General features: G+C 42.9%; 2 protein-coding genes across 3 annotated transcripts; one reads left to right on the top strand and one right to left on the bottom strand.

Annotated features, from left to right (window-relative positions):
• Positions 1–5,913: 5,913 nt before the first annotated feature.
• On the top strand, positions 5,914–6,402 carry LOC109911814 (zinc finger protein 239-like). The gene has a single exon (XM_020511193.2). It carries the CDS (start codon positions 5,914–5,916, stop codon positions 6,400–6,402), a length of 489 nt encoding a protein of 162 aa, XP_020366782.1.
• Positions 6,403–13,033: 6,631 nt separating this feature from the next.
• LOC109911819 (zinc finger protein 16-like) lies at positions 13,034–18,914 on the bottom strand. Of its 2 annotated transcripts, none has more exons than XM_048619437.1 (2): positions 18,705–18,914; positions 13,034–14,929 (listed from the first exon to the last, which is right to left on the bottom strand). In XM_048619437.1, the coding sequence occupies exon 2, from the start codon at positions 14,843–14,845 to the stop codon at positions 13,604–13,606; it is 1,242 nt and encodes a 413-aa protein (XP_048475394.1). In that variant the 5' UTR covers positions 14,846–14,929; positions 18,705–18,914; the 3' UTR covers positions 13,034–13,603. The 2 variants fall into 2 exon arrangements, with proteins under 2 accessions (XP_048475394.1, XP_048475393.1); XM_048619436.1 differs by having other exon boundaries at positions 13,034–14,849.
• Positions 18,915–23,487: the final 4,573 nt, after the last annotated feature.

The raw sequence follows: 23,487 nt of genomic DNA, 5'->3' as shown, positions 1-23,487 counted from the left end.
CCCACCTCTTTCTATGTTTTTTTCCCTGCTCCCTTTCCCTTCCCCATTTCTGAAGAAAGTTCCGACCGGAAACATCAACTTTCTTGCACCTCTGATGCTGCCTGGCCTGCTGTGTTCCTCCAGCTCCAAACTGTGTTGTCTCTGACTCCAGCATCTGCAGTTCTTGCTATCTCACCAGGTTCATTCAACTCAGTTTCACATGCTGCCTTTGTGTTATTGTAGGTCCTCATTGAGAACTTTCCTTCCATTTTACATCAATTTCACAGTGTGTCCAAGAGTGAGAATGAATTTGTAAATACAAGTAGTCCAACTGAAATCCCTTGCAGCTTAGGAACTGTTTCTGTTGCTGGCATCACTCACAAGGAACAGGAAAATAAATGTTCAGTCACAAATCTTACAGGACCAGAGAGAGGATAATTACCAGTAAAGACTGAACAGTTTGCCTCATCTTTTCTTGAGAAAAGAATTTCAAAGAGATAATCTGATAGAAATGGCGAGCTTTCCCCTGTTTTGTCAGCGATTCAAGGTGAAATCATTGGATTTGAAGCATTTTTCATTGCTGCAGGTCATCGAAGATGGTGTTTAAATGCGCTCTTTCTTTCTATCTTTCTATCTGTCTATCTGTGTTAACAATCAGTCTGAGTGCCTTTACAAATCCCCGAACGAGTCTGCCTCCCCCACACTCTCAAGCCCCCCACCACTCCCTGGGTCATGGAGAAACTCTGGCATTAGAATGGGAGCTTTTTTGTTGTCACCACTCGTTGTGCTTCTGTCTGCTTCCCGCTTCCCAGCATTAAATTACAGCTGCCTCTAGTCCAACCAAATGCGTTTGTTGAAGAGCTCAAATGGAGAACGGACTGAAACTGAGAATTAAAGAGTGAAAGGGGAAGAGAAAAAAAATGGGTCTTGTGGATCCAGGGGCATGAGAGTCCAGGATCAACACTTTGTGACCGTTCACATAGTAACAAGAGACAACATTCCTTGATGAGAATTAAAACCAGGCGGCAGTAGAGGGTGGACTGAACGTTAACATGTTTAGTTTGAACACAGGAGATTTGTTCAGCGAGTAACAGCATCGAGTGTGTTAGACATGAATGTGAAGTGAACAATGAGGGGCAATATTGCTACACACAGCAGATGGATGACTTTCATACGAACAGGAGTGGATCATTCAGACCCTCAAGCCTGTTCTGCCATTCAAAGAGATCATGGCTGATCTGTGGCCTAATGTTCAATACCCAAAACCCACCAACCTCATCAATGAGGCTCCTCTGAAACATACAAGATAAATATTGAAAAACCTAAAAAAAACTGCAGATGCTGGAAATTAGAAACATAAATAGAAATTGCCGAAAAAATTCAGCAGGACTGGCAGCATCTATGGAGAGAAATTAGAGTTAAATTTTCCGGTCCAGTGAGAGTTCAAGTGACCAGCTGCAGCTGACCATGCCCTCTTTTCTGTAACACCCTGTGGTGCGAGGAAAATGAGATTGTCAGTAATAACTGAGAAAACAGGAAGAATTAAAATAAAACCCATTTTCGTCTATCCCCTTTAAATCACCTGTAACAATTCATTCATTACCATTTCAGAAACAGGATAAGAGACCAGAAATCAACTCTTCATGCCACTGGGTCTGGGAACCTTTGTTAATTCTGATCTGGTCTGACCTACATATAAATCCAGACCCATAACAATATGGTTGACTCTTAACCATCCTCTGGGCAGTTAGAACGGATGACAAATACTGGCCGAGCTAGTGATGCCATGATTCCACGAACAAACAAACAACAAAATCCAATCGCTGCAGTTACTTGTGATCTCTCTGGTGTTTCATTAAGCTGGATGACTGAGTGAATTTCTTTCCACACTCAGAACAGGTGAATGGCCTCTCACTGGGTGAAATTGATGGTGTCCAATGAGAGTTGATGATGTCCTGAACCCAACCCCACAGTGAGAGCACCTGAATTGTTTCCCTTTAGCGTGAAAACATTGATAGTACATCAGTCCACTTGAGCTTTTATAGCACTTCCCACAGTCTGCACATTTAAAGGGTCACTCCTCAGAATGAACCTGCTAACGTTTCAACATGGATGAACAGGACAAATCTTTCCCACACTCGGAGCAGGTGAATGGTCTCTCCCCAGTGTGGACTTGCTGGTGTGTCAGCTAGTGGGATGACTGAATGAATTCCTTGCCACACTCAGAGGAGGGAAACATGCCTTTTTCAGTGTAAAGCCACTGGTGACCCAGCAGGTGGAGGACTTCACGAATGCCTTCTCACACATGGAGCAGGTGAATCATTTCTTCCTGGTGTGACTGCGCTGACGTGTTTGCAGCTTGGATGAGTAATTGAAACCCTTCCGTAGTCCCCACATATCTAAAGTTTCTTGTCAGTGTGACTTTACTTTAGTTTCAAAAAGTCAGATGATCGCCTGAATACCGTGCACATACAGAAGCTGTGGACAGTTTCTCTTCACTGTGAATGGTGCGTCCACCTTCCATATCCAAAAGCCAATGATTTTCAACGTACACTAAATTAAGCAATGCTGTCAGATTCTGGTGTGATGTTTGGTATGTATCTTGAGTGTACATCCTCAAATTCCAAAGTACTGCGGAATTGATCTAAAACAAAAAGAAAAGTGTAAGAGAATGCACAAAAACAAAGGAAGATCGTGAAATCAAGGTGAATGGATCAGTTAACTTGTGGGGCTTGCACTAGGGAACAGTGACCAGAAAAGCTGCCAGATTGTCATGAAATTGGTTCACTCGTGTTCATCAGGGATGGGAGCCTGTCATCTAGATGGAACAATCAGAAAACACTGATCTCAATGGGGAGGCAATATTTGCTGCTGAGAACAGTCCATGGGCTTTATATAGGCTTACAGTGTGAGAGGTTGTAGCCTCTTTATGACTACCTGAAGAGACTTCTTCCTTGCTCTTTTGTTCATCCAAACAAACTAGAATTATCCAAAATCAGCAACAAAGTCCAAGAAAGGGATATAGAATGGGAACCTTTCTAACTAAATCAGAATATGTTTCTCAGTCTCTCTGAGACACTGTGTACTCTGAGGAATCAAATTTAGGTGTCACGTTTGCTGCAGGTCATTGCACCCTTCCTCTCCATGGACAACCAGGCATAGGAACGATGGCAGACGAGAAGCAAAGACTGGCAGAAAAATGAAACTGAGCCACGATATTGTTGAATGGCAGAGCAGGCTTGATGGCCAATTAGCTCACCCATGCTCGTATATCTATTCTTCAGCCACAGTGATCCTCTGCAAACATACTGTCCATTCCGGTCCCACAAATTAGTTTCAACGGAAGGAAGATCCTCCGAGTTCCCGATGGACCCCACAGTGCTCAGCTCAAGTCAGGAGAATGGAACTGAAATGTCACCAAATGTTGGGCAGCTGGCTCTTCGGGTGGCTGGATAGAGATTACAATCTGTCACAGTGAATATATACACGGCCCGTGTTCTGGTTATTGATAATGGGGCACCAGGACCCGGTTAGGGAAAACAGAAATCCTGAAACCCCACTCACTGCACGGCAACACCAAGTGGGCACGCTTGCGCTCTAATCCCAGCGAATCCGGCTACCCGGAGCTGATTTTGGGTAACGGCCCCCCGGAACACAAATAAGGCAATTGCAGGTTATTAATCGGGGTTCGAGTTATTTAATATGTGTCTATAAACCCTCTGCGTGCCTTCCGCCGGCTCCAGCGATCCCGCCATTGTCCCGCATCCTCACCGTCTGCAGATGAATTTCTTAAAAAAGCGTTCTAAAAAAGAGTTCTGAGGAAAGGTCCCCGGATCCGAAACGTTAACTCTGTTTTCTCCTTCACAGACGCTGCCAGACCTGTTCAGCTTTTCCAAAAACTTTGTTTTTGTTCTTGTTTTAAAAAAGCGTACTGACCCATTGTCATCCCCGTCTCCGCGCATGCTCGGTGTACTGGGGAAACTGCGCCTGCGCACCGTTCTCCTGTGCCCTAGATAGAGGACATTGCCTACCGTGGGGCGTTGTGGGTAAACATCTCGCCATTGGTGCTTATGATTTGTTTTGCGATGATGGGTATACGCGAGAATGGCAATCAATAAAATGAGGAACCAAACTATACTCGACGATATGTACTCTGAACACAATACATTTCCACAGACGAGTTTCTCCAGCATTCTCTGTGTTTGTTTCAGCTTTTCAGCTTCCACAATATTTTGCATTTTGATTAGAATACCATAATGAAAAGGACAGTGCAGGGCAAGAGTTCCAAGAGTGTGTTCAGGAAGTCTTTAACAGCAATGTCTATTTACTCTCAAAGAGAAAGGAAGCACTGCTAGCCCTGATCCCTGGCACTGAAGTGGGTCAAGTCTGAGTGGAAAACATTTAAGGCACAGTGATCAATTAATCAGATTTTTAATCAGTAAGGAAATTAAGGTTATTGCGATAAGGCATGCAAGTGAAGCTGAGGAATATCAGAAAACCAGGATCTCATTGAATAGTGGAGGAGAATTGAAGGGCTGAATGGCCTACTTCTGCTTGTATATCTCATGGTCTTATGAATGAAGGTGAAGGGGGAAAATTATGCTTACGATTGAAATTAGATAGAAATTAAAATTTAGAACCAGGTGGAATAAAGAAGATTCAGAAGGAAGGTGAAAAAGCAAATAAGACAGGTAAAAAGGGGTTTTGAAAAGAGTCTGGCAGTCAACATGTTGGGAAATCCTGAACGTCTTGTTTAGGCATTCAAATTGTAATAGTCAGGCAAGTATAGACTAGGGCTCATTAGGGACCAAAACTGAGATTTACACATGCATGCTGAGTCACAGCTGAAATATTAAATAATTACTTTGGATCTGTCATTCCTTATGAAGAGGATTCTGCGCAGGTCATGGTAAAAGAAAAGGTAGTTCAGGCACTTGAAGGGTTTAAATTGATAAGAAGGTGGTATTAGATATGCTGTCTGTATTCAATATGGATAACACACCAAGTCTGGATGAGATACATCCAAAGATAATAAGGGAAGTGAGAGTGAAAAATGGTAGAGGCATTCCTGTAATGACTTAAGGTTCTATAGATCCAAGGGTGGTGCCAGAAGCTGGAGAATTTGCAAATATTACACTTCTTCAAAAAAACATGTGAAGAGAAGCCCAGCAACAACAGACCAGCCAGTTTTACTTGATTGCTGGGAAACTACTGGAAACAATTTAAATAGCCTGTAAATGTCAGTTAGCACGGCATCTATAGAGGATGGTATCCTGTTACCAAGTCACCCTTGATTATAGTACTGGCTCACACAGAATCATGAACCAGAGTGTCAGTATCTCTGACACGCAACCTTTCTATGTCAGCCAGGGCTCCCTGATTGGACCAGATTAACAACTCCAATCAGGGACCTTATATTGAGGTTCAGTGGGCTGACCTCCATACAAGCACTGCAGGGGGTAGGTGATTAAGATTTGATGTGAGTGCATGGACAGTAGAATGTTATAAAACCTCAAGGTTATGAGGAACTGGGATGTGGAAGTCTGGCTGGGAGTGCCTGAGGTTAGTTAAGTTTCGTGCTAACAAAAGAATTGATGAAGTTTCAGTCATTCAGCTCAATTTCACACAGTCTGCTTTTATGGTTTTGTGGCTTTTCTCCTAATCCCCTTTTTTTGCTGTTTTAAATCCATTTCACAGAAAGATACAATTTAAAATTTGGTATCCAATGTGAACATTCTATTACAATTAAAGTGAAGAATGACTTATTTGGAAAACTGAAGTAGAAATCGAAAATGTTGGGGAAAGACTGGTTGCATCTGCAGAGAGATAAACGATGTGAACATTTAAAGTTATGACTTCTTCAGAACAGGATCACACCAGGATCTGCTGGAGTCGCCTAATTTATCACAACCTGAAAATCCTCGGATTTTGAACATGGAAGGAGAAAGCACTGTTCACAGTGGAGAGAAACCGTACATGAGTCCTGTACGTGGACAAGGGTTCAGACAATCATCTGGCCCGTTGAAACACAGGTGCAGTCATGTTGGGGAGAAAATTTGGAAAACTGGGAACTACGAGGAGACATTTAGTTATATTTCTGATCTGGAAATTCACCAACATGGTCACACTGAGAAATGGCCATTTATCTGTTCCACGTGTGGGAAGGGTTTCACTCAATCGTTCATGCTGCTGACTCACCAGCAAGTTCACACTGATCCTTACAAATGCCAACGTTGTGGGAACTGCTACAAATGTTTCAGTGAACTGATATCCCATGTATGTGTTCACACCGACGAGAGACCCCTGAAATGTTCAGTGTGTGGGAAGTGTTTTAAAAGTTCCAGGGAACTGATAAGTAATCAAAGTGTTCAAACGGAGAAGAGACAGTTCAAGTCCTCTCACTGTGGGACTGGGTTCAGCTGACCATATGATCTCCGTGCACACCCTAGAGTTCACAGTAGGGAGAGGCCATTCACCTACACAGAGTGTGGGAAGGGATTTACTTGGACATCCACCTGCTGAAACACCAGTGGGTTCACACGGAGGAGAGGCTTTTTAAATGCCCAGACTGTGGGAAGGGCCATATAGGTTCCACCGAGCTGATGTCCCATCAGCATGTTCACTCTGAGGAGAGACCGTTCAGGTGCTCTCACTGTGGGACTGCGTTCAGATGGTCGTCTGACCTCTATGTACACCAGCGAATATGCACTGTGAAGAGGCCATTCACTTGTACTGAGTGTGGGAATGCATTCCCTCGGTCATTTTACCACATGACGCACCAGTGAGTTCATACTGGAGAGAGGCCATTCACCTGCTCAGTGTGTGGGAAGGGATTCACTCAGTCATCCCAGCTCATGGCACACCAGCGAGTACACACTGAAGACAGACCTTTCAAATGCGCAGACTGTGGGCAGTGCTGTAAAAGTTCCAGGGTCTGTTGTCACATCAACATGGCCACAATGACGAGAGACCTTTTAAGTATCCAATTTGTGGAAAAGCTTTTAAAGTCCCGGAGATCTGAAGCATCATCAACATATTCACACTGATGATAGACCGTTCAAGTGCTCTTGATGTGGGACTGGGTTCAGGTGATCATCTGACCTCAGTGTACACAAGTGAATTCAAGACCATTCACCTGTGCGGTGTGTGGGAAGAGATTCACTCAGTCAGCTTACCTGCTTCGGCACCAGCAACTTCACAAGCGAATGCAGCAAGGGCTGGGTTTTGCTGTTAACCACAACTAGAATGGAGCTATATTCATCAGGGTCAATTTTAGCTGATGTTTACTCAGTCACAAGTGCTAATATTTGGTAAAATAGTCAAATAAATCAGTTTTGTGTTCAACACACAGAGTGCCTAATTTTCTTTTTAGCATCCTTGACACTTCAATTTGAAGGGGTCTCCCTCTCTCTGTCCCTTCATTGATCCGATCAGCTGCCTCTACTTCTTCCTCTCCCACCACTAGCCCATTGGAAAAACCCACTCGAAATTCCTCTTTGTCTGAGACCTGCTCCAGCTTCTCTCCTATTTCCTATCACTTGTTGTCAGAGCTTATCTTGCCCATGAGACCTACCTTGAACCTAATCCCGCTAAACTATTAACAAAAGCTTCCCCATGTTTTTCGATATTGTTAACATTCAGTCTCTCTTCTGGTTCTGTCCTTCCCACCTTTAATTCCATTGTCATCACACATCGGGAGAAAAACACCCTTGAACTCATTTTCCTTGCAAATGACTGCCCTCTTCTCCAAACTCCCTTTTGTCTCCAAGTTGTTTGGACTTGGCGTCCTCCAAAGATCCATCCTTGGCCCCTCCTATTTCTCATCTCCACGCTGCCCCAGGGTGATATCATTCAGGAGTACAGCGTTAGTTTTCACACAAGCACTAATAACTCCCAGCTCTACCTCATTGCCATCCCTCTCCCTGTCAACTGTATGGGGCTGAACCATGCTTATCACAATCCCACTCAGACATTTAACCTTAAGATTGGCTTCCGACCACAAAATCAAAGTATTGCTGACACCAGATATTTCACTTCCAGCTCATTGGCTGCTGAAACCCTTACCAATGCCAGTGTTTCCTTTAGACTTGACAATTCCAGTGCCTTCCTGACCAGCCTCTTACGTTCAATCCACCCTCACCCGAAACTGTGAGATGATCTGAAACTCTGCTGCTCAAGACCTTCCTCAACATCTCCCCTGTCTCCTGTTTAATGCTGCTTGTAAGAATCTGCCGTTTGGATTTACGAGTTCCCAGTCACGTCTGACAGCTGCAAGGTCCCTTTACATCCCCTTGTGACCTTTTGGACTGCCCCCTGAGGCCCCACTGCACTGAAACAAGCCTGTGAAAGGGCAGGTGTTTAATTCTTATTGCAGAGAATTGATGTTTTCATAATCAGGAAAATGTTGCATCAAAATTCAGTATCGTAATGTATTAATAATTATGATTCAGTTACGTTAATAATCAGAATCCTGTTGTGTCATTAATGAGGATCTTGTTACATCAATGCTTAGAGTCCAACTACATGAAAAATCAGCTTCCTATTACATCTATTCTCAGAATCCTATTACTCCATCTTTTGTGAGACTAACACATTAATTATCAGGACAAAATTACATTAATAGTCTGGTGCCTGCCAATAATCAGTGCCCTATTACATTAACAATCAGGATTCTATTACGTTAATCATGATCTGATAATTTACACAGTTCCTGTTGCATACTTCATCAGTAAGCAGGAACTTATTGCACCAATAATCAGGATACTAATTCAAATCTATTCAGAATTATTTCAATTAATAATCAGATTTCTGTTCCATCAATCGTTAGGACTGTATTATATCAAAGTCATTCCTGATTTTTTTAAACGTGAATAATACAGATGTTAATGCATTAATAATGTGTCCAACTGCACGATGAATCTATTAATAAACCCCAATCTATCTTCCCTTTCCCCATTCCTCGGTACTCATACCAGCCCCTCAAAAGCTTACTCTGGGGTCACATCAGGAAAAGTTTTGGAAAGCAGTGTTTTAATAGAATCGCTCATTGGACTTTATTTCCTCATCTCTTCATTCAAAGTTATACCTCCCTGTCCTATCTCCCTGAGAGAAAGTATTATTATTCATAGTTATCAGGAGTTGTTGTGGTTTTTTGACTTTGGTGTTGGCATGTTTTACTCCATTACTCACACAGAAAATTTCAAATGTCATACTGTCAGATGGTACAATACATGGATTGTGGTTTGAAAGGAGTGGGTCACAGATGCGTACATCAAAAAATGGCCATTTGGCTAATTGAGTCTGCATCAGTTGAAAACAACCTCCTCACTATTCAAATCTTATTTTCCGTCACTTGGTCCATACCTTATATGACTTTGTATCACAGGTGTACTTCTGGACACAGTTAGTCTGGAGGCAGATGAAGACTTTTTAAATATGACCCCACAGAAGGCTTTCTGACGCTGAATGAGATGTTCCTGTGGTTGTTGTAATCTCCTCTAGAGGCTTTGGGTTTTGTAAATTGCAGTAATTTTTGCATCTCTCACATCCTCGGGAATAGACCCCGTCTCCCTGCAGAGGAATAGGAAGTCATGAAACAGCAGCAGTTCTGGTGAGTTTTCAAACTTCAAAAATTCAGGCAAATTCCACCCTCACAAGTAAGCAATTAACTCCTTTTGAACCTTCAGTATTCCTGGTCCAACTTAACGATGACTGGAAGCTGTAGGAGAGCATCAAACGGAGGTGGGAAGATGTCCAACTAATGGGAGTACTGCTCATAGTCGTGTTCAACCCAGCAGGGCATCTACTTGCTTCTGCCAGTGAGATTGTTGCTGTCTGATTTCAGGAGGGTAACTTCAGTGATGGTTGGACCAGATGCCCTCTTTGTTCATCCCAAATAGCCCATAGATTTCCCCTGTCACAGGCAGTGTGAATTTCTTCCACATAAACACATAAGAACTAGGAGCAGAAGTAATCGCCAGTATCTTGAGCCTATTCCGCCATTTAATACAATCTTGGCTGATCTCATCTTGGCCTCAACTCCACTTTCCTGCCTGCTCTCCTAAACCCTTCAATACATTACATATTTAAAAAAAAATCTTACTTGGTTCCTGTGTGGGATCACTCAGCCTTTATTTGCACACAATCTCCTTGTCTTTTACATAACTGTCTTAGCTGCTTTCATGTTGTGCAGTGTTCGAGCTGTTGGATTTATGTTGCATATCTGATTGGCTTCATTTTTTGCTTCAGTGATAGACATCATCTCTGCTGAATAGGCCTCAAACTAGTCTTTGTTATGGCTTCTGCCTTTCCCACATATTGCTGCTATAGTGTCATAAATAATTTGATTCAACGACTTCTAAATCTCATCAATACAAATTTTGATTGAAGAAGGTTTTATCGATGCACCTTGTAAAATACTTTATTGTTTCATTTCACCTTCCTGTGTAATTTCATAATGGAGCTGAAAATGTGGGTGAACGTGCAAGTCAGTCAGAATCATCAGCAATGGTTTATTTTTCACTTGCAATGTTAATCAGTGGAACCTTTCAGAAACTCAATTGTAAATTTTGTTTCAAAGATTGAGTTAAGATTGAATGAAAGTTCATAATTTTACTGTAAGCAATTTCCTGTTGAGAGTTCTTGACTCAAGGAGAAAGAGCATAGATAGTACTTCTAAAAGAGCCATTGCAGCAAGAGTCTTTCTTCATAATTCGCAGCACTATGCATTAGAAGCTGTCATTTGAGGTCTAATTGTGGAGGGCACATTAGGCGAAATTGCCTTGCAGCCAAAATCCCCACTGACAATCCAGGACTGTGTCACAGAGTATGCTGATGGGAAAAAAAAGGAAATAGGCTTCCTTCCCTGGCTGGTCTACCAACCACCAACCTTTTGGCTAACAGCCAAATGAAATGTCCAAACATGTCACTTCTCACTAATCCAGATTGAAATCCATTAACCATTGATCAGCCTTTCTATATCCTTCTGTAAACTAAGGCTGCCCTCCTCACTATTTACCACCCATTACTTTTTTATCATGTGCAAATTAACTCCATAGAATCCCTTCAGTGTGGAAGCAGGCCTTTCAGCCCAACAAGTCCACACCAAACCCTCCAGAGAGCATCCCATCCAGACTCAACCTGTTACTCTATTCCAATAACCCTGTAATCCCCATGGCTAACCCACCTAGCCTACACATCCCTGGACATTAGGGGCAATTTAGCATGGTCAATCCATCTAACCTGCTCATCTTTGAATTGTGGGAGAAAACCAGAGTACCCAGAGGAAACCCACACAGACAGAATTTGCAAACTCAACATAGTCACCCAAGTCTGGAATTGAACCCAGGTCCCTGGTCCTGTGAGGCAGCAGTGCCAACCACTGAGCCATCATGCCACCCAGCTGATGAACCTTCCTACATTCAAGTCTAAATCATTTATATAAACCACAAACAGCAAAAGCCCACACTGAACTCTGTGGGACCCCAATGGACACAGATTTCCAGTCAGAAAAAAAAACATTACTCGAACATCACCTCTGCTTCCTGCCACTCAGCCAATTGTGGATTCCATGGGCTCTTATCTTTGCTATCAGTCTCCCATGTAGGACCTTATCAAAAACCTTGCTGACATCCAAAGATACTACATCAAATGTACTGCCCTCACTGATATACCTGGACATCTCATTGAAAAATTGAATAGAATTGGTCAGACGTGAACTCTCATTACAAATATGCATGCTGTTTTTTATTAATCCCTGCCTCTCCAATTTAAATTAATTCTGTCCCTCAGCCTGTTCAAAAGCTCCTCTCTCACTATGCTAATTTCTTTAAATTGTCTCACTAATGAACACTGACACAATGTATTCATTTAGAACCAGGCTTACATCCTCTGGCTCCACACACTGTGGTCCTTGATGGGTCTTACTATTTCCTCCCATTATCCTTTAACTATTAACGTACTTGTAAAACAACTGAGCATTTGCCTGTATTTTACCTGGCTGCATCAATTCATGTTCCCCTTATTCGTCTCCTTATCTCCCCATTTAAGTTGCCTCTTGCACATGCACCTGAAAGTATCTGCTCCCTGCACACTCTGGCCAAATCATTTCTGGTCTCATTAAAATCAGCCAATTTAGAACTTTGATTTGAGGTCCATTCTTCTACTTTTCCATAACAATTCTGAATCTCTTTAGAAGTTCTGATAACTGTCTGCAAAATCCTCCCCCCCACCGCCCCCGATCCCGATACTTCAACCACGTATTTACTACCTAAAATTAAGTCTAGGACCTCCCCTTTCCTTGTTTGGACTTCTACATACTAGCTTCAAAAGCTGTCCTGGATCTATTTTAAAACTTTCTCGAAACCTTTCACACAATGACGACCATAGTGAATGTTGAGAAAATTGAAATCCCCCACTGTCACGACCCTATTACTTTTACACTTCCCTGAAATCTGCCTCCTTACTAGCTCTACTTGTTCCACCCATAAAGGTTTATTTAAGGAGTTTTCTAAGATGTCGTCTCTCCTTATTGCTGTAATAAATTTCTGAAACAAAATTATGAGACGTCCTCTTCTTTTGACTCCTTTGCTGTCTCGCATGAAGACCTTGTATGCTGAAGTATTAAGCTTCCAATCCTTTCCTTTCTCTCAAGCGTGTCTCAATGACAGCAATGTCATTGTACTCAATTATTTGAATTTGTATCCTTTACTCATCTGCCTCGTTTGACAAACTCACAGCATTAAAATCAATGCCATTCAATCATGTTAAACTCCCTTCTACCTGAACTGGCCTGTCATGTCGATGCCTTCCTGACTCACTTGCTGATTCTTCTCACTTTTTTGGACATTCTCTCTGGATCCCATCCCCTTGCGAAGTTAAGTTACAAGCACCCCATCTGCACATTTATCTAAATTTCCAGCATTACAGGCTGTATCTCACTGTGGATGTTCCTGCTCCCGCTCCCAACTGTTCATGTGAAAGGTACTGATCAGCTTATCTCAAAGGCACTCAGAATGAGACAAAGTCTTGATGCAACATAAATTTAACAAAAAGATGATTTGGATTATCTTTATTCCAGATAGGTCATTGAACCGAAGTATTTACAAATATCATCAGAAACAGGTACAGAAGCCAAGATTTGAATATAGATAACAATAGCATCAAAATCCAACACCGACAGTTACGGGTAGCTCATTGTTGTTTAACTACTCCATATGAACCACAAAATAACTTTACAAACAATATGTAGGTGGACAGTCTTTACCCACTGTAAATGCGTTGATGTACAATGACATTGTGATCATTTTGAAAACATTTTTATCAACATTTTATCTATAACATCAGTACCTTTCAAAAGAGCTTAATTTGATAACAGCTTTACTAACATTCCAGAGATAAAGGCTCATTCCTTGGTGTGAGTAAATGCAAAACCCATCACTGTGGCTCTTTGTGAATTTGCTGGTATATTAGCAAACAGCAAAGCCTTTTCCACAAACACAGCAAGTGAACGGGATCCAACCAGTGTCATTTCACTGGTGTGTTAACAATTTGGATGACAGAATGAATCCCTTCTCACATATGGAACAAGTCAATAGTCTTGCCACAGAGTGAACAGGCTGGTGTATCAGCAGGTGACTAGACTGAGTGAAGGTTTCTCCCGAGTGTGAACTCGCTGGTGTCTCCGCAGATGGGATGACTTGGTAAATCCCTTCCCACAATCAGAGCAGGTGAATGGTCTCTCCCCTGTGTGAATTCGCTGGTGTTCCAGCAGGTTGGATGATGAAGTGAATCCTTTTCCACATTCAGAACAAGTGAATGGTCTCGCCCCAGTGTGAACTCGCTGGTGTTGCAATAGTTTAGATGAGCAAATGAATCCTTTTCCACAATCAGAACAGGTGAATGGTCTCTCCCCGGTGTGAATTCGCTGGTGTTTCAGCAGGCTGGATGAGGAAGTGAATCCTTTCCCACACTGGGAGCAATTGAATGGTCTCTCTCCAGTGTGAATTCCCTGGTGTTCCAGAAGTTTAGATGACTGAGTGAATCCTTTCCCACACATTGAGCAGGTGAATGGTCTCTCCCCAGTGTGAATTCGCTGGTGTATCTGGAGGTTGGAAGACGAAGTGAATCCCTTTCCACAATCAGAGCAGGTGAATGGTCTCTCTCCAGTGTGAACACGCTGGTGTATCTGTAGGCTGGATGATGAATAGAACGCCTTTCCACAATCAGAGCAGGTGAATGGTCTCTCCCCAGTGTGACCTCGCTGGTGTATCTGCAGGATGGATGAGCGAGTGAATCCCTTTCCACAATCGGAGCAGGTGAATGGTCTCTCTCCAGTGTGAACCCGCTGGTGCATCTGCAGGCTGGCTGACCAAGTGAATCCTTTCCCACAATCGGAGCAGGTGAATGGTCTCTCTCCAGTGTGAACTCGCTGGTGTATCTGCAGACTGGATGACCGCATGAATCCTTTTCCACATTCGGAACATGTGAATGGTCTCTCCCCAGTGTGAACTCGCTGGGGTCTCAGCAGGTTGGATGACGGAGTGAATGCGTTCCCCCATTTGGAGCAGGTGAATGGTCTCTCTCCAGTGTGAACTCTCTCATGTTTCAGCAGGCTGGATGCCTGAGTGAATCTCATCCCACAATCAGAACAAGTGAACGGCTTCTCCCCGGTGTCACTGCATTGGTGAATTTCCAGCTTGGATGGGGAAAATAATTCCTTTCCACAATCACCACATATCCACAGTCTCTCCCCAGTGTGACTGTGCTGACGTTTGGACATTTCAGATGAATCTTCACAGACTCTTCCACATTCAGATGGTACATTTTTCTCCTCGATGTGAATGGTGCTTTCTCCTTCAATGTTCATAATCCTGAGATAATTAGGTTATGATAAACAGAGTGACTAGTGGATCTGGATTTGATTTCATTTGAAGTTTCTAAATAAAAACAACTTTTCAAACAGGAAGCAAATGTGTTAGGAAAAACCAGAAGAACACACAGGTTGCAAAACTGAGAGCAATTAATCTGGTCAGTTGTGGAGATGACACTGAAGGAAACTGTTGGATTATCATTAAAACTGAATTGGCTCATATAGCTCTTCAGGAAAGGGAACCCGTCAGCGCTTGTACAAAACTACAGAAAGAGGTAGAGGTGGGAATGACAGACATGAAGCCAAGACAATTTATAGATCTACAACTGAATACCATACTCATTTTCGTCCCCTGCCCTTCCATCCATCGGAATGGTTAAGAACAAGTGCATAAGTCCTAGAAAGTGGAGTTGCAGGTAGACAATGGGGTGAAGAAGGCATTTGGAATGCCTACCATAATTGGTCAGTGCATGGAGTAGAGGAGTTGGGAAGTTCCTGTTGCAGCTGTACAGGATATTGGTTCAGCCAAACTTAGAATACTGTGTTCAGTTCTGGTCTCCTTGCTATCGCAAAGATGTTGTTAAATTTGAAAGGGTTTCGCTGTGTTCAGAGATTTTGAGTTACAGGGAGATGATGAGCAGGCTGCGGCTTTAATCCCTGGAGCATCAGAGGCTGAGTGGTGACTATATAGAGGTTTATAGAGTTGTGAAGGGCATGGATAGGGTGAATAGCCAAAGTTTTTTTTCCAGGATAGGGAGTCAAAATCTAGAGGGTATAGGTTTAAGGTATGAGAGGAAAGATTCAAAAGGGGCCTCAGGGGCAATCTTTTCACACAGAAGATAGTGCATGATGAAACGAGCTGGCAGAGATGGTGGTGGAGGCTGATACAATTACAATATTTAAAAGGCATCTGGATGGGTACATATATAGGAAGCGTTTAGAGGGATATGGGCCAAATGCTGGCAAATGGGACGAGATCAGTTTAGAATATCTGGTCGGCACAAATGAGTTGAACTGAACAATCTGTTTCTGTGTTGTATATATCCCCATGACTCCCTGATTAAGCAAAAAATGGTGGAAATCCGATATAAAAACAGAAAATGCTGGAGCTACTCAGCAGGGTCTGGCAGCATCTGAAATGGTGTCAGATGTGAAACCACTGCAACCTTGAAGTGATTTTGATGATCATACAAGGGACTACAATACAGGTTATGTGGAGTGCCAGGAAATGGGATTAGTGTAAATAGGTGCTTGATGACCAGTGTGGATATGATGGGGACATTGTTCTTTACAATTTTGTCAGATACTCTAACTCCATTTTGTTCTGCGTTTCTCAGTGACTCTCTTTCAGTAAGCAGGCAAGCACAGCAAACAGTGAAGAATGCAAATGGTACTTTGGCCTTCATAATGAGAGGATTCAAGTACAGGAGCAGGGACATCTTTCTCTAAGAGCTTTGGTGAGACCACAAGACTACTCCTAGAGTATTGTGTGCACCTTTGTTCTCCTTTCTCAGGAAGGATGCACTGACTATTGAGAGGGGGTAAAGAATGTTCACCAAACTGATTCCTGGGATGTCAGGACTGATGTATGAAGAGGGAATCTATCCTTGTGTAATCCTCCTTTATTTTGTCTCTCTGAGATGCTGACTGCATCACTAGCCAATATTCTACTTCCTATTTCCTGATCTGGATCTGACCCATCTAAGCCTATGTTTCGGTTCCCATTCCCCTGCCGTACTAGTTTAAATCCTCACCAAAGGAATTAGCAGAAACCCTCAAAGGAGATTTTTCTTAACGTTGCCTAGAGGTAACTGATCAAGCTTGTACAGGTCCCAAAACCCACAGACATGGTCCTAATGCCTCCAGGATGTCTTCTCTGGTATACCATTTCTCCAGCTTCACATTCATCTGATCTATCCTCTTGTTCCTGCTCTTGCCAGCACGTGGCAGTGAGATTAAGTCTGACATTATTGCATTTGAGGTCCTGTATTTTAATGTATCTCCTATCTTCCTATAATCAACTTTCAGGCCTTCATCCCTTTACTTAGGCATGTTGTTGGTATCTACATGTTCCACAACCATTGGCTGTTCACCTTCCAACTCCAGAATGTGCCGTAGCCGCTCCATGCTATCCTTGATCTTGGCACCAGGAAGGTCATATACCGTCCTGGATTCATGTCTACAGCCACAGAAATGCCTGTCTGTACCCCTGACTACTGAATCCTTTCACTGTGGCCCTTTTTTCTTCCCCTCCCATGCAGCCGAGCCACCCATACTGCCATGAACTTGACTGTTGCTGATTTTCCATGAGGCCCATCCTGACAATCCCAAGTATCCAAAGCACTTCCTTCCTGGGCCTTTTACTTTATCTGATGGTCACCCATTCCCATGTGCCAACAGTAATTCTCATCTTTGGTGCGACCACATCACTAAACGCACTGTCCTTCACATTCTCAGTATTGTGGCTGCTCCACAGTGAGTCTACCCATAGCTCCAGCTCTGAAAAGTAGCCAGCCAGTAGCTGCAGATGGATACACTTCCCGCACATGTAGCCATCACAGATACTTCCTTACCTCCCACATTGTGCAAAAGGAACACACCAGGTTTCTGAGGTAGGGATCTTCCTTTGTTTCAAACATTAGTATTATAATCAGAAGCTCCTACCTGTACTTTAGCTGATATATTATACTTTAAAAACTGTAATAAAATACTCTAGAGATATCACATACCAGATGATTGTTTCGATTGGGCCCCATGTCACTTTCTGAACTGCTCAGGCTGAGATTGAGCACTGCATTCAATCTTTCAGCTTGACCTTCTGCATATCTCACCTCACTATCTGTTTTCATCCAACCCCAAAACACTCTTATTAATACAATCAGCACTCAGAGCAGCCATATCATTTTAATTGTCTATTCACACCCACTCTGACCTCAGCCTCCTGCACTGTTCCAATGGAGCTCAATGGGAGCTCAGGGAACAGCATCTCATGTTTCAATTCAGCACACTATAACGCTTTGGACTCAAGGATCTGGATGGTTCCACCTGAAATGGTGCTATAACACAAGTCCACAAGGAATTTTAAAGGAAGTTTGCAGGCATTTGAAAATGAGGAAATTATAGGTTAAAATGATGAAGTAGATGATTGGGACAAAGTATGAAAGTTCATTCAAAGAGATGAGGTGTTATTTAGGTAAATCTGTGCCCCTTTCATGTTAATATGTCCTTCCTCAGCCCCAGAATTGAGCATATACCCAGGAGAAAGTTAACCATGAAGTTGAACATCTTGCTGTTTTTTGGAGTTACAAACATATTGGAGATATTTTCCCACAGACAGAACAGACAAACCTTTTTCCTTCCACAGTTAAACGCCAAGGATCAGAGATAGTAAAAACTGCAGGCGCTGGAGTCAGAGATAACACAGTAGGCCAGGCAGCATCAGAGGAGAAAGAAATTTACGGTTTTGCAGTGAGGCTATAACTCACTCAGAAGGGTCCCGACGCGAAACGTCAACTTTCCTGCTCCTCTGCTGCTGCCTGGCCTGCTGCGTTCCTCCAGCTCCACACGGTGGTGTAAATGCCAAGAATATTCAGATCTGGATCACTCCTCTGACTGTCAGAACTTGGTTAGAGTTCCCGGTCTGCAAATCCGTCTTAATTAATATCCTGTAAAACGAATTCACACAAAAAACACTGCCAGTGCAAGATTGAAACCTAGAGAAGGCAAACATTTCTCTGGGTTTCATTTGCCGTGCAAATACACTTCTTCAAATCGTCCCGCCCAGGGACAAGACTACGCATGCGCTACGGCACCTGGCTTCCCCCCTCCACCACCCGCTAAATATGGCGGCGGTTACCTGGGTCAATGACCGCCTGAGGCCCGCAGCCGTTTTCCCGTTCGTTGCCAACGCAGCACCGGAAGTTTTTAATTCGCATCAATCGGCATACACCGGGTGTTCACACAAACTCCCAGTCCAGACTGACTCCAGTTTTCTCCCAGTGTTCTCTGATTCTTCTACTTTCCTGTCTCCGCCTCCCTCACTCACTCACGCGCCAGTCACACGACACTACGCCTGCGGCGTTAACGGTCACGTGTCCCACTAGCCCCGCCCCTCATTCACACCCATTGGTTGGAGGACCAGCCGCAACAGCTTGGTGCGCCAGCCCCGCCCTCTCTCCTCCTTTTGGTCAGTGAGCTGCCGTCAATCAGCCGGGCCCCATCGTGAGGCCAGAAGTGGAATCCTCACTGCCCTGGAGTAAGTGGGGCAGTAGCACAGAGCACAGGGATGGGTGGCCATCCAGCCCAGTGCACCTGTGGCCTCTCCCTCTGGAGATGCTACTAGTTTGTCCTAACTCTCTTGTCATTTGCCCTCCATGTCTTTCCTCAAAAAGTAACATTTTCAACTTTTTTTTCTTTGAAAATAAATATTAGTTTTGCAACCAATGCGGTGCTGGAGAATGGCGGCTTTGTACAATTTTCACTGAACTCGTATTACTACACTTGAGTACATGTGGCAATAAAATCTATTTCTATTTCTAAATCTCTTTTGAGAGTAACTGCCGAATCTGCATCAAGTTGCTGTTCAAACTGTTCTAGATGCTCAGAATGTGCTGAGTAAAATAATCCTCACATTTTCACCCTGAATTATTTGTCAATTATCTGAAAATTGTATTCTGTGGTTAAAATTGTGAAAACTGCTACCTCTCCACAAAATAGAAATCCATCTTAATTATAATTCATTCATGGGATGTGGTCTTTGCTGCCCAGATCAGAAAACAGTGTCCATTTTTATTTGACCTGTAGAAAGAGGTTGTGAAATGCCTTCTTGAACTGCTGCAGTGCATATGCTGTAAGAACAGCACAGTGCTGTTTCAAAGACTCCTCTAGCCTCACAAACCTCCCTATCTCTATGATACCCTCCAACCTCACAACTCTCCATATCTCTGTAACCCCTCGATACCTGACAAGACTCCCTATCTCTATAATCTCCTTCAGCCTCACAATCATGTCACTGCACAAACTTCCTTACTTCTGTAACATCTTCCAGCCCCAACAACTCCCGCTATCTCTGTATTCCCACAGCCCCACAATCCTCCCTATCTCTATAATTCCCCAGAAATTACTCCACCGAGTAATTCTATCACCAAGCTATCCTTTATTTACATGTGCATGACACAAGACACTGATCCAGATAGCTCAGAGCTGGAGTTTAGAGGGATCAGAACTCCTGACACTCCATTTATCTCTATCAGACACGGCTCCCTGATTCTGATGTCCACCTGGCAAACCTCATTCCAATCACAACAACCTCTAGTCTCACAACCTTCCCTAGCTCTTTCATCTCCTCCAGCTCACAAACCTCACTATCTGTAATCTCCTCCAACCTCAAATTCCTCCCGATCTCCATAATCTCCTCTAGCCTCACAATCCTCCCTATCTCTAATCTACTCCAGCCTTATAAATCTCTGAGATATGTGTTTTCCTCTTATTTCAGCCTGATGAGGATAACCCATTTTATTTCTCCAATTGAAGGCACTTTCAGATGTGCCCCGAGCTTCTGAAGTTCCATCTAAACCACTCTGCCTCTCTACCTCACTTCCCTCCTGAAAAGATTGACCAATTATAAGTCATCTACTCTAATATCTCCTTTTCTGACTTGGATTCAAGTGCTTATTAAATTCATATATTAAGTTTTTCAGAGGTATACACTACAGAAAAAGACCATTGTGTTTGTGCCAGTTATAAACAACCACCTAACTATTCCAATCCCATTTTCCAGCACTTGACCTGTAGCCATGACTGTTTTTGCCAGTGTACATCTAAATACATTTTAAACATTAACATAATTTCTGCCTGACTTCTATCACCCTTACGAACAGTGAGGTTCAGTGCAATTGTCGCTGTGTGATGATATCATACACAGGAACACAGAGCATCTGTATCTGTGAAAACTAGAGATTATCACACATTTGTGAAGGATAAGAGGGTCCCTGATGGGGGCAGAACTGCTATATTGACAATGCTGCGTGTTCTGCAGTCATGGCCAAGTGGTGAAGGTGATGGATTTGAAACCTATTAGTTGTCCCGTAGCAGATTTGAGCCTCCTGATTATGTTCCTCATCTTTCCTTATTTTAGTCTGTGATATGGGCTAAACACAGACAAGTGAGACTAGTCTCATTTGGGAAACTTGGTCGGCATGGATGAGTTGGAATGAAGGGTGATTGCTGTGCTCTTTGACTCTATGATACATGACATCCTACTCAAAAACTGGATGTGAACCAAACTTGGTTTCAGAACTTGTTCTATAATATTAGGTCAATGCACTGTCTCTGATTGTGTGAATTTGTTCTCCCTTATATTTAAAAAAAATAAATAAATAAGAAGGGCTAAATTTTACTCACACACAAAATATGAAAGTGTTTAAGCAGTTCAGATTGCTAAAGAATATAAAAGTCCATGGGTGTTAGGGGTAAGATCCTGGCATGGATAAAGGATTGGATGACTGGCAGAAGAGGAGAATAGACATGATGGAATTTTTTTTATTACAGAGGTCAGTGACTACTGGAGTTCCACAGGGTTCAGTATTGGGACCACTACTATTCACAATATACATTAATGATCTTGATAAAGGAACTGAGGGCATTGTAGCTAGGTTTTCAAGTGACACAAAGATAGCTGGAAAGACAGGTAGTGTTGAGGAAGCAAGGAGTTGCAGCTTTAGTGAATGTATGGCTTAGTGGACGCGTGAACGGCTGTTCAAAGTGAAGATGCAGGGGAGGGAGAATCCTACAAAAGTACCTAACTTCTAATCAAAGTATTACAATGACCTGCCACAGTATAATTAACACAAAACTGATTAATTTTTTACTTTTATCCAGAAAATTAAACTTTGCTTTCAGTCCTGAATTTGATTAACAGCAAGTCCAATCCTGTTGAGATGTGTGATCTCTCTGCTGTCTCAGCAGTGTGGATGAGTGAGCTAATCATTTTTTTATCCACAGAGCAGGTGAATGGTTTCTCCCACTGTGAACTCATTGGCAGTCTGAGATTGGTGATGATTGCCTGAACCCAGTGCCACAGTGAAAGCACCTGAAAGGTCTCCCATCATGGGGTGTCAGTTCCACAGATAGCACTTCCCACAGATTAGATATTTGAAAGGTCTGAACTCAATGTGGACACATTAATGATAAAACAGTTCCCAGAAACTTGTGATTCTCACAGGCTGCCCATTTAAGGGCTGTCTCCTTAGTATGAATACATTCATGATGTCAATCTCCAGAAGCGTGTGTAGCATTTCCTGATGTCTGGGCAATTAAAACATCTCTCTGCAGTGTGAACTTGTTTGGTGCTCCATGAGGTCAGATAATTGCCTAGACCCAGTCCAACAGAAATAGCACCTCTACAGTCTCTCCTCAGAGTGAACATCAGGTCCTGGATGTTTTGTATCATTTCCCACAGTCTGGGAATTTAAAAGGTCTCCCATTAATGTGAGCAAGTTGATGAGGCAACAGGTTCTCAGAAGTTTTAAAGCATTTTCCACAGTTTGAACATTTAAAAGGCCTGTCTTCTGTGTGAGCACTTTGGTGGACTCCAGAACCCTGGACATTATATAGCATTTTCCACAGTCTGGATATTTAAAAGTATGGACACATTGGTGGTCCCTTGGAATTTTTACAGCACTTCACCCAGTTCAGGCATTGAAATAGTCTCTCATCAGAGAGAATCAGCTGGTGTTCCAGCTGGTTAGATGACTGAGTGAATCCCAACCACTGTCTGAGCAGGTGAATGGCCTGTTACTGATGTGACTGTGTAAATGATTTTCTAGCTCAGATGGGGAAATGGATTGCTCCCCACTATCCCCATATTTGTGCAGTCTCTCCCCAGTATGACTATTTGTGGCTTGTTAGGTCTGATGATTGGCTGAAGCCTTCTCCACACACATAAAATGTGTACAACTTTCTCTCCACTGTGAACGGGGCCTTTTACACCCATGTTCAAAATCTGATGACATTCTGTTTGTGATAAATTGGGCAACTCCATCAGATCAAGGTGTGATATTTAGTTTGTAAATCTTCCCCTTCCAATATCCTGTGAAATTGAAGTCAAACAAAAAAATAGCATTCTCAAAAGACTCTGACTTCCACATGAAGATACAGTGAAAGGCAGGGACTGAAAGAGAGGAATTTTATATATAAATTTACCAGAACTTTGTTGGAATCTTCCAAACGCACAGCCTCCACCCCCAAGGAGGAGCAGGGTAGCAGCTGGACATATTCATGTAGGGGAATGGAACAGAAGTATCTGCTGATAGGGGGAGATGAAGAGGGGAGGGTGGAGTCTCATGTGGAGTCTAAACTCTGACAATTGAGTTGTCTGGCCTGGCCTGTGCTGCAGACTCCATGGCTCAGACACATGTATTTACGTCAGATTTCAGAGTAGGGAAAAACAAAATTATTGCCTGTCCAGGATAAATGTTCTTCTTCAGCTTTCGGGGACAATTTAAGTAGTAATGTACATTCCCAGGTTCAAAGTGCATCAGCCTCACTGGAAGCTAAGTGGTGAGAGTGGCCAGTCCAGCAGAAAGAACCCTCTGACCCTTCACCAAATGAATATGGCTCAGTCTTGGATGTGATTTTCC

The sequence above is a fragment of the Rhincodon typus genome, chromosome 42 (genome assembly GCF_021869965.1).
Source record: "Rhincodon typus isolate 14 chromosome 42, sRhiTyp1.1, whole genome shotgun sequence".
Taxonomy (NCBI): Eukaryota; Metazoa; Chordata; class Chondrichthyes; order Orectolobiformes; family Rhincodontidae; genus Rhincodon; species Rhincodon typus.
Note: the sequence above shows the minus strand (reverse complement) of the source record. Positions and strands in the feature narration are given on the sequence as shown.